General features: G+C 38.6%; 1 protein-coding gene across 20 annotated transcripts in view; it reads right to left on the bottom strand.

Annotated features, from left to right (window-relative positions):
* Marchf7 (membrane associated ring-CH-type finger 7) overlaps nt 1-12,069 on the bottom strand; it is a 44,494-nt gene that overhangs the window by 14,763 nt on the left and 17,662 nt on the right. For 10 of the 20 annotated variants that reach the window (XR_013050290.1, XR_001579233.3, XR_001579235.3 and 7 more), the window contains 3 exons: nt 4,564-4,728; nt 3,738-3,933; nt 1,268-1,435 (listed from right to left, as the gene is read on the bottom strand). Coding sequence is in view for 15 of the 20 variants with exons in the window: in XM_076568562.1 (XP_076424677.1) it covers nt 1,268-1,435; nt 3,738-3,933; nt 4,564-4,728 (529 nt within the window). In the remaining 5 variants the exon portion in view is untranslated. Of the gene's footprint in view, nt 1-1,267; nt 1,436-3,737; nt 3,934-4,563; nt 4,729-7,594; nt 7,887-9,997; nt 10,104-10,844; nt 10,890-12,069 lie in introns of those variants that run through there. The other 10 variants (XR_013050293.1, XM_016003134.3, XM_076568565.1 and 7 more) reach the window with 4 other exon arrangements.

Below are 12,069 nucleotides of genomic sequence, written 5' to 3'. Positions count from 1 at the left end.
GCTAATTAATAGGTAAGAATTTCTATAATTTTGGTTACTCATCAGACACACCTTAGCCCTTTAATACTGGCTAGGAACTGTGAGTCAATACAGGCCTCTGCTATCTCCGTTTTTGAAAGTGGGGCAGGGAAGGAGGAACAGCCCAGCACTGGGTGGCACAGGGAGGGGGAATCAGAGTTCCAGGCTTGTCTACGTTAGTTTGGCCTTGGCTCAAGGTCAACAAGATAAACATATAACCCCTTAACTGGTTGCTTCAATCTGAGTGGGGAAAAGAAACACTATTATTGTTTTGTGAAAAATATTCCCTATGTACCTTGTGTAATATGTGTCTTTATTATTGTGCTGATATGAGACCAATGAAAGGATAAACAGGTTAAATCTATTCCTGTCCTGGGGATTTAGCTCAGTGGTAGAGCACTTGCCTAGCAAGCACAAGGCCCTGGGTTCGGTCCTCAGCTCTGAAGGGGGGCAAAAAAAATCTATTCCTGTCCTGTAATTTGATTAAAATAACTACAAACCCCACTTCTGCATGACTTTTGTTAACTCTGATCAGCATTCTTTTCCTTTAGTTACTTAATGTGATTTGTTTCTGAAAATCTTAATTAAGTCTACATACAGAGACAAAAACTGTACATTTGAAAATTTAATTAAAATCAAAACAATCATACAGTTCCACATAATTCTTAAAATGGCTAATTTGGAGGTTAGAAAGACGCCTCAGCAGTTAAGAGCACTGTTTTTATCAGAGGTCTTAGGTTCCATTCCTGCACTCACATGGTAGCTCACAGCCATTTATAACTTAAATCTAGAGGATCTGTCCCTTTCTTCTGGCCTCCCTGGGCACCAGGCACACAAGTAGAGCATAGACATACATGTAGGCAAATACAGCCACATCCATAAAAATGGTTAAAAATGGTGCAGTAAATAAACATATAGAGTTATTTCATGATTCAGTTAGAAGTACACATTAAAACTGTTATAGACAAGTCATACTGTAGTATGGAAAAATGATCTAGTAGTACTTTATTAACATACTTGTTTTTCATGTATAAAAAATTTAAAATACAGAATCTGAATACTCAAGAACATGTTTTAAGTTTTTTTATATTTGTTAAAAGTAAAACAAGATACTAAAAAATTAGACAGTTCTGATATCTCCATTAATAAATTCAAATTACTTCATTTCCTCCACTGTACTCTTATGAATGACACAGAGATCATTTGTACTAACACATAAGCTATACTTAACGAAGTAGTTTATACATACATGATGAAGTTGTGAAATCACCACTTCGGTGATTATAATCCATAAGGTTGCTAATGGAGGAATCTGTTCTTCTCTCCAAATCTCTCCTTTCTCTCATCAAGTCTGTTCCAAATGAGCCAAGTACCATTGAAGAAGATCTGGGAACTTGACTATGCCTCCAAGAAGAATCTTAAAATAATGGAAGAAGTTTTATTTTAGAGAAAGTTTTCAAGGTTTCCGAGGTTCATAAATCTTTAGCAATAGAGTGAAGATAACTGTATTATTATAGCTATACCCAGTTATATAGCTATAATCACAAGTCAAGTTTAACAAAAGCAAAATCACTTACTAATGAACTAATCATCTCCAAATTATCTTTCTGCCCAAACATTCTTCTTTCATGGTACTGGGGACTAAACCCAAGACCTCAGATATGGTAAATCTATGTATGTTAAACAAACCTTAACACTGTAAATCTATCCTCATACATAAGCTAAATGTCTCAGACACTCTCTATTACACCATAACATTATGTCAAAATGATTATAGGTCAAAAATGAAAATTTGCCGAAGGTACAGAACTCTTCATAAAAAGTCAAAGGTGATGTTAGAAAACCACCCAACCAAAACCAAAGCCAGGCATGTTGGCTTTAATCCTAGCACTAGGAGGCAGAGACAGAATCAGGCAAGCAGATTTCTGTGAGTTCAAGGCCAGCATGATATACACAGTGAATTCTAGACCAGGGCTATAAAATGAGACCTGGGTCTCAAAACAAATAAAAATTAAAACCAAAGCTATTTTGATATGGTAATTCAATTATAGGATAAATTATAATTTTATCAGGAAAAAAAGTTCTTTTTCTCATGTGAGGAACTGGACTTAAATTATTGCATATTCTAAGCACACATTCTATCAGCCTCAGAAATAGTTTCACAGTCACATTTCATTAGGTCTTTTTTTTTTTTTATTGAAGGAGGGAGGAGGTCTTAAATACAGGTTTACAGCACAATGGGAGAACCCCAGAAGGCAGAAGTTCCTACTGATGTTTTACAATCTTGCATCTAAGCTGTTAACGCCCATTATGCAGGATATACAGACAAGGAACTTCCCTTAAGCATTCAGGAGGGTGGAAACCAGCAGGGAATTAGCATAGGTAGGTATCAAGGTAAAGGTCAGCAAGCAAGGTAACAGTTACCCAAAATGGTCTTTATACTAAGAATTAATGTATTTTTGCAATGATACTCCAAATTTTATTTGATATGATTTCCCTAAAAAGTAAACTAAAATTAATTCTCAAACCTATTTTGTTTCTTGCTTTTGAATTTTTTTCCCGTTTTTTTTGAGACATGGTTTCTATATAACACAGGCCTGGCTGTCATGGAAGTAGCTTTGTAGATCAGGCTGGCCTGGAGCTCAGAGATCTGCCTGCCTCTGCCTCTCAATGCTGAAATTAATGTCGTATGTCACCACACCTGGCTTTCTTCCTTTCCTAGAAATAGCCCAGTGAGTTTAATGTGACACTTTCACATAGCGTAACAGTAACAAACTGTTTCTAAAAAGCAATGTACTCTTAGCCACCTCACTACTTTTAGTGACCTTCAGAAGTGCAGTGTCTTTCCCTTGGAGTTCTAGCAAAACTAAAAGGAATTGCTTACACTAACTCAGTTGGTAATGTACAAGCATTTTATTTCTCGTGTTATCACAAGTTTTGTCTCCTTTTACAACTTTAGGGACAGTCTAACATTTTACTGGAGGAGTTTCAGTAAGGAGGAAATCTGCTTTCCTAACAAAGATTTTGTGATCGACGCAAATACATAAACCTAGGTATAAAATATAAGGAGGCTCAGAGCTGTATAGATAAAGCATGCAAATCCCATGGTGGTTAAGTAAAGTGTTCAATGCCATTCTTATATACTTTACTAGAGCTCTTAATTTCCAACTTTTTTTTAAAACTAAGAGTTTTGACATTTTCTGAAAAGTATCATATACTATGTTTATCAGTTGAAAAAACACGAGGGAATGTTTATCAGATGTGGCTTTTGTACTATCACTTTAAAAACCTCTCTCATAATAACCAACAGAAAACTCATGACTTTCACCAATTTGAACTACATACTAATACATACTAACGTTAGAGCAGAGCATGGTGGCACATGCCTTTAATCCACACTCTGTAAATTTTGGGCCAGGCAGAGCTACATAATGAGACTGTTTCCAAAACAAACAAACCAAGCAGCTATTCGACCTAATTAAACCTACTGACATGCTCTGTGTTGCAAAGCAAAAAAGCCAAATGAAGAGGCAACTCATTTTTACCACCAACTTAAGGTGGTAAAACTTTTTTTTTTTTCAAGAAACTACTGCATTTCCAAATCCACTATCATATACAAACTATTTTATTAAAACAATTAAGAATCTCATAGGGGGAGAAAGACTTCAGTCCCAAATATTCATAAAGTGACTTTTACCAGAAACTGAGTAACTTCTTACCTGAGACTGTATTTAAACCACCTCCAATATTTCTCCCAGCTGAGGTAGACGTACAATTTGTACAAGAAAGCTTAGGTCTTTTTGAATCATGATCCCGTTGCTGGTTTTGTGATCTTGATCGTGCTCCCTGAGTTATCTCAGATTCACTATACCATGTAGACTGAAATGGTGATGCAGATGCTGATGCTGATGTAGACTATAAAAAGATTAAGGAAAAACTGCTGTTTAAAAATTACTTGATTTCACAGAAAATACTAATATTCAAATAATCATGCTAAGGGCTGTTGGAATGTAGCTTCCTAAACAGCAGGTGATTTGAAGGTAGTGGGAAGGTTGTGCTGGGTTAACCGACCCATGGTTTCTCAGATGCTAGGTACACACTACTGAGAGAAACCTTGAGACAGACTTATTAATCAACATTAAAAGCAAAAGTATTCACCGCCTGTATTGTTATTTCATCCACCACTTTGCACACATAAAGACAGATTAATAAATATTCTGACTGGAAGAAGTATTTATCCACAGATAAAGCCATCCACCCACACCTACCACCACTTCAGCTACAATTTATTTTAATTAATATTTATTTTCAAATGCAAAGTTTTCTAATTTTAGAAAGCATTTTATATAAGACCATACTTTTTTATCTACAATTCTGAAGCTCCCAAATTTTGAAAATCATTAGCTATTTTATTTTGTTTCTATTTTAATAATTTAAGATTATAGGATGCCTCGGGTGGAGTTTTTTTTTTTTTTTTTTAAATCTAATGAATGTACCCACAGCATTTTGAATTTGACTGTAAATATATTCAAGTTAAAATACTACCTGATATTCAGAATCCAGTCTAAAGGAAGAGTCTCTAGAATGATAGGAATCATTTAAACCAGTTCCTCTGTTTCCAGACACCATCCTAGCACTTAAAGAGCCAGAGGGTTGAACAGAAATTCTTCTTGGGATCCTGGAAGGTTTAGACTCCATGCTTAAGGTTTCCTGTGAAATGCAAATTTGTGTTAATTTTATTTGGGAACACATGCAAGCACTCGCCCTCCCCGCCCCCCCCCCCACAATACATACAACAACAATTTATTCTGGAATGCTCATTTAGTTTGAGACACAATTCAGGTCTCATTAATAAAAAAAGCAGCCATTCAACAACTGGCACTGGCGGGTCCAGCTTAGCAGGTAAAGGTGCTAGCCTTGCAAGCCTGAGAGCAGAGTTCCATCTCTAGAACCCATACAGAGCAAGGCAGAAGCAAGAACCCCATTCACCAAAGCTATCCCAGAGTAAACAATTCATCTGGGAAACAGATGAATTCCTGCCTCAACAAGGAGGGAGGAAAGAACTGACTCCAGAAAATTGTCCTCTGCCCTCTGCATATGCACATACAAAATAAATATTAAAAATGAAAAACAATCAAATAGTCAACTATTTGCAACAACATTAAAACTGTGAAACCGTCACCACCCTTCTCCTTAAAGGCAGAGCATGTATAGTAACATCCAATCAAGGTTTCCTACTGCCTACTTGACAGACATGGAAAGACGTTCTACAAATACACAGATCTACCTTGCAATGCCTGAACTTTTTCCCCATATACATTTATCCTTTACTCTTGGGCCATCCTTCTTAATGTATACACCTCTTAGACTATTTTCACACCCTTTAACAAATATACTCTCACAACCCTTTTATATGTCTGGGAAGCCTATACATTCCTTATCAAATTTCTGCCCACTAGATTAAATCTTTATTCTGTGTAATTCCACTTTTCACATATTTTTCTTAAGACATCACAGACTTACTTGCTTACCACTTTATTTTTTCCCTTTTTCAACAATGCAATTTCTTTAGGTCAGGACTATTTAAAGCACTTCTAAATCACTGCCTACGATATGTAAATGTACTGGCAGGAATACTAAGGACAGTTCCTTGTAACCCCTCCTTTTGGCTATCAGACTGTTAAAGACAAAAGACCTAAGGAACTGGAATGTCTCGAAGGGGCCTGTCTGTCTTCCCCCAGATTTCACACAGTTCTGACATGTTGTTACCTGGCAGGAGAGGCTGGAGTTGAAACAGTGATTGGTCAGATTCTAAGGACCACAGTTTCATCATGACTACTTAGTTATCCTCTAAAGCTCAGGGCTGGAGAGATGGGGTCAGCAGTTAAGTGTGCTTGATGGTCTTGCAAAAGACCAGAGATCCCAGCACCCACAAAAAGATGGCTCACAACCACCTTTAACTCTAGTTCCAAGGTATCCATCCCCTCCTCTTCTGGCCTCCATGGGCATCCGCACAAACATATAAATAATAAAGAAATGAACCTATACCTTGTGTCAGGATACTTTGAGGTTGGGGGGAGGGAGGGAGGGAGGGAGGGAGGGAGGGAGGGAGGGAATATGTGGGGAAAGAGGGAGGGAGAGAGAGAGGGAGAGAGGGAGAGAGGGAGGGAGAGAGAGAGAGAGAGAGAGAGAGAGAGAGAGAGAGAGAGAGAGAGAGAGAGAGAGAGAGAATGTGTGTGTCCCTTCTTTGTTTCTATTACTTCTCTGTGTAATTGGTCTGTTGAGGACAGGTAGCTGAGTCTAGCTTATTAGGGCTGTCCAGGCTCTGACCTGAACAATATTAGAAACAGGTTCTCAAAACACAAGTTGAAAAATCTTAACCAGAGAATAAATATAGAACTGGATGTGACACACCCCCATGCCTGCTTCCTAGCGTTCCAGAGCCTGAAGCAGGAGAACCAGAGAGTCTAGCCTGAACCACACAGGGAAACCATGTCTCCAAAATAGGTGTTTTCCTTTTATTTACCACTGATACGATCTCTTAATTATAACATACATAAAAGCAATAGCTGTTATTTACCAAATATTGTGAGGGTAAGGAACTACTGATTATTCACTAGTCAACTACAAATCAATCCTGTGAGATAGGTACTTACTCTACTAGCCCCAATTTATAAGAAAACTTACTTAGACTATTGGAAAGGAATACTTTAGGTGAAAAGATCTATAAAACATACAAACCAGAGATGGCACTAATTATATGGTGATTTAAGGAAGTGGCTCAGCTGGTAAGCACTTCCTGTGCAAGCATGAAAACCTAAGCTCAATTGCCAACACTCACATGAAACACTCACAAGGCTTTGGAGAACACTGCAATCCCAGCCTTTCCAAGGCTGACACAGTCTGCTGGCAGAAACCTCCAAATTCCAGGTTCAATAAGAGACTCAAAAATAAGGTGACCTCTGACCTCCATACACATACAAAGCATCACACACACACCCTACACATGTACAAAACACTAGACATACACACACACTCTCCTAAGGAATTAAAGTATTAAATTCAGTTCATGTAAAATGTGGGACCAAATGCTTTCCACTTTTATAGATTCTTAATTAAATTTCTAATTTTTCTTCACTAGCTAACACACAATAGTCATCATTAGCTCTACAGCTCTTTACCTATAAATGTATCACATAACACAAATTAATTTTGTCTGGTTCTAAGAGCACCCAAGACAACAGCCCCAGCCCCTCCCACTGAGATGACAATATTCAAATTTTTTCTTTGCTCCTGTTTGCTCTTAATCTTAGATTGACTGTACACCACATCCCCTCCAAGGACTTCCCATTCCAAACTATGGAAAGGTCATGCCCGAAAGGTTGTTTTCCAGAAACATTGAGCAAAAAAAAAAAAAAAAAAACTAAACATGTTGCTTTAGTCAACATAGAAAGCTTGATCATTAACATCTTTATTTTTACTGGCCTGCAATTTGTGCTGACCTATGTGAAGATTAGAAGTATGTAGCCCAAATTCTAGAAGAACCCATTTTGCAAACCTCAACTGAGGAACCTACCTGGTCTGATATCAAGAGATCATCTCGTGAAAAAAAATCACCTAACAGACTCCTTCAGAACTTAGGGTAAGATGATCACTGAAGACAGATGCCAACTATCTTCTAATAATGCTGGTCTGTTGCTAATAAACGTGCTCAGTCACTCTGCCGAGTCACTGTCTCCATCAGAAGGTAGCAGAGTCTAGATCCTTGTATGATTCCAGCTTCATCTGCTTCACATTTGTGAGACTCTCTCATGCTAGTTGCTCAGACAGCATGTCACTGTATAGGTGTACATATTTACTTTCCCATTCTGTCAATGGAAATTAAATTGTCTCTTATTACCAACACCATTTAGACAAACATATTGCCTTTATAAATCAAAACCCTTGGGGCTAGCAAGATGGCTCAAAGTGTAAAGCCTTGCTACCATGCCTGAGGATCAAGTTTAACCCCCTAGGACCCATACAGTGAAAGGAGAGGACTAACTCACACAAGCTGTCCTTGGTACACACCTACATGCAATCATACAATTTAAGGGCTGGATACAGCTCAATGGTTAAGAGCATGTACTATTCTTAAAGAGGCTATGGACTCAGTTCACAACTACACCTCAAATCCAGCTCCAGAGGTATGCCTCTGGCTCTCCCAGTCACTTGCAGCACATACCACCCCTCAACAATGAAAACTACTGAAAATTCTTATTTTTTAAAAAGGTTAAAAACAACATTTTCCCCACTTAGGGTAGGGATCTATAAGCCTTCTGGAGACAGCCAAAGCCGTAAGACTACAAGGGGAATCAAGAGATAACAAAATAATCTCCCTAACTTTGCATTACCAAGTATTTTTAAGATCAAAACCTAATTTTTCCCTTCCTGAAAATTAGAATTCAGGCAAATATACAGAGTGGTTTCACTACATAACTGATGTGCAGCTTAGAGTTAAGTGTAATACTGCTTTACAAAACCATTCAAACTAAGTAACACAAATTGTCGAACTGACTTTCAGCATACCGTCTTGATAATTCATCAACTAACTTCTGTATTAACCACATCTTTCTACTTAAATTTACAACAAAGGAATTATTGAATTAACCTTTGTCTTAAAAATATACTAGATATTGACATGAAAGGAAGAACAGAAGGCAGAGCTGGCAGAGCCCTGCCCAGTTACCCCATCTTGTACAAAACAGTACTTCTTGGGTTACACCTTTCCCAAATGACTCCATTTTGTTCAGAACAGCACTTCTCGGGTTATGCCTTTCTGTTGCTTGAATTTCTAATTGGTCTTATAATAAAAACCCAGAGCCAGATATTGGGCTAAATGATGAAATATAAGAGAGACAAAGGAACAGGCCACTGCCACGTCTCACCTGTCAACTCCATGAATCCTCTGACTGAACGTCTGAGTCCTCTGTTGAAAGGAGTCAGCCGGAAAAAGCTTTAGTTCCTGTCTCTTCACCCTTATATGCCTTTCTCAACCCAGCCATATCATTTCCTGTCTCAACCTTCCTAGTGCTGGGGATTAAAGGCGTGTGACTCCCAAGTACTGGGATTAAACGTGTGTGCCACCACTGCCTGGTTCCGTTTCTCTCCTAGACTGAATCAATCTCATAAAACCAGGGTGGCTTTGAACTCAGAGAGAACCAGAAGGATCTCTGCCTCCCAAGTGCAGGATTAAAGGTGTGTGCCACCACCACTCAGCTCTATGTTTAATCTAGTGGCTGGCTCTGTCCTCTGATCCTCAGGCAAGCTTTATTTGATATACAATATATCACACCACATCTTTCCCCAAGTGACTCCATCTTGTACAGAACAGTACTTCTTGAGTTATGCCTTTCCCCAAGTGACTCCATTTTACAAAGCTGCTCTGTCCCTTTTGCTAGTCTACTTTGAATATTAGATGCTAAGGTACAATAAACAGGTAACCTGTCTGGGCAGGCAGAAAACCATACTGGATACACAGAATTCATGGGAAGAATCCCTCCCCAGTTATACTGTACAACCATAGGGCACAAACTTGTAGATGTAGAGTTTCTCTCCAGCCTCCACCAAGCCCCGGCAGTCCCACAGCCCACTTAGAAAATAAACACACAGACTATTATATTATTTAAACTGTTTGGCCTAATGGCTCAGGCTTCTAACTATCTAGTTCTTACATCTTAAATTAACCCATTTCTATTAATCTATAAGTTGCCACATTGCTTGTGGCTTACCAGTATCTTTTTACACGTTGCTTGTCATGGTGGCTTCTGGAAGCGTCTCCTGACTCAGCCTTCCTCTTCCCAGAATTCTCTTCTCTGCTTGTCCCGCCTACACTTCCTGCCTGGCTACTGGCCAATCAGCACTTCATTTACACAGAGCAATATCCAAAGCACAAACTAATAACTTATTTATGTTAATAAAATTACTATTGTAAACTTACCAAATTAAATCAGGGAGGGACACATGGACATATCAAATCCTATCAGAACCACCACCAGGCATTTAAGTTTATCAAAAACATCAGTCCAATAAAAGGCAGCCCTGACCTGAAACATACAAAAGGAAGGGTACCTAAGACCATGGCACAGCAGCAACACTAACTCGTTATCATGACCACTTGTGATACACATCACTGGGATTCTTCTAAGCCCTAGGTTTCCCACCCCCACCCCGGTTTTTCAAGACATGGTTTCTCTGTGTGGCCCTGGCTATCCTGGAACTTGCTCTGTGGACTCGAAGCTGACCTCTGTCTCCCAAGTACTGGGATTAAAGGCATGTGCCACCATGCCCTGTTCTTATGTCCGCCCACTTCAAAGCTAAGCTAAACCTAGCCATGGGATCCTCGCCTAGACTGCACACTAACCCCTTACTTTATTACTTGCAGTGACTGCCATTAGTATCAGCCTATGCCTTCACTGTCACTACTGACTACTTTAACCCTTTCTTGGTTGTTCTGTGTGAACCATGTGATATATTATCAGTGTTGACAGATATTACTAATTAAGACTCAATGTAATAAGGAACTTGTGAAATCAATGGTAGCCAGCAAAATAAAACCTAAGTAGCTTGTGAATTTGTTATTAATTTTTTTTGTTTGTTTTTTTGTTTTTCAAGACAGGGTTTCTCTGTGTAGCTTTGGAGCCTATTCTGGAACTCACTCTGTAGATCAGGCTGGCCTTGAACTCACAAAGATCTGCCTGCCTCTGCCTCCCAAGTGCTGGGATTAAAGGCATGTGCCACCACCGCCTGGCTCATTAAATAAATTTTGACACCGTGAAAGAACTCACGTCTGTCTGTTTCTGGCTATGACACAGCAAATATTAGATAGCTTGTAAGTCTGTAATAAATAAGAAAACGTCACCAAGTATCATATTTTGCAACCAAGAATTTCCAGCAAATGAGAAATAAATAAGACTAAAAGCAGTATCGGTTAAAGAAACCGTATCAGGAACTACTGTGAACAGGCTATCTTTTAACAGTCCTTTTGTTCACCTTTCAAAACCCCATAAAGCAAGAGTAAATGAATTGAAGACTTAAGCCATTTTAAAAAAATTACAAAGGAACACTGAGGGGTATCTGAAGTAGGAGAGGTCCAGTAACTCAGCAGAGGATGGTGCTATAAGTCTAGGTACCCAGAAAGACGTTAAGAACTAGAAACAGAGGATTTAACCTTACCATCATACAACAAACCAAAAGAAAAGAGAAAGAATAAAGAGACATCTGAGTATAATACAATCTCCATGGAAACAGTAATGACAATTCCTCAAAAATAAAAACAGAATCATCATAGACCACCAAACCAAACCAACCTAACCAACTGAAAAATAAGGATCCTGGAATATTTGTACATCCCAATCACAGCAGTATTTGTATCTGTCACAACAGAACTCAAATGTTATCAATAAATGAGTAACTGGATAAGCAAAATATACATACAACTCATATGATCCAGCCTTAAAAATGAAGGACGGCTAGGCAAGGTGGCTCAGCAGGTAAAGGCATTTGGTGCCAAGCTGGACAATCTGAGCTGGATCTCTGGAAACTACATGGCTGAAAATCAACTGCTACAAACTGTTCTCTGACCTCCATACAATTATGCTGTGGCACATACACACCCAAGGGGATACACATCACCCACATACTAAAATAAACTGGGTGTGGTAGTGCATACCTTTAATCCCATTACTCAATGAGGCAGAGGCAGGCAAACCTCTGTGAGTTCAAGACCAGCCTGGTCTACACAGTGAGTTCCAGGACAGCCAGAGATACATAGAAAGACCCTATTCTCAAAAATCCAAAAATAAAATAAATGTAGTATTTTAAAAAAAGGTTTAAGGAGCCATTCTGACCTGTGATAGAATATTAATCAGTCTTGAAGAAATTATACTTGGAGAATTAAGTCAAACACAAGACAAGTATTATATGATTTCACTTATCTATTTAACATAGTCAGAATCATAAAGAAAAAACAAGAACAAAAACCAGAAGGGCAGTTACTAAGAGGAGTCAAGA

The sequence above is a fragment of the Peromyscus maniculatus genome, chromosome 4 (genome assembly GCF_049852395.1).
Source record: "Peromyscus maniculatus bairdii isolate BWxNUB_F1_BW_parent chromosome 4, HU_Pman_BW_mat_3.1, whole genome shotgun sequence".
Taxonomy (NCBI): Eukaryota; Metazoa; Chordata; class Mammalia; order Rodentia; family Cricetidae; genus Peromyscus; species Peromyscus maniculatus.
The sequence above is the reverse complement of the archived record's forward strand: the minus strand, read 5'-3'. Positions and strand labels throughout refer to the sequence as shown.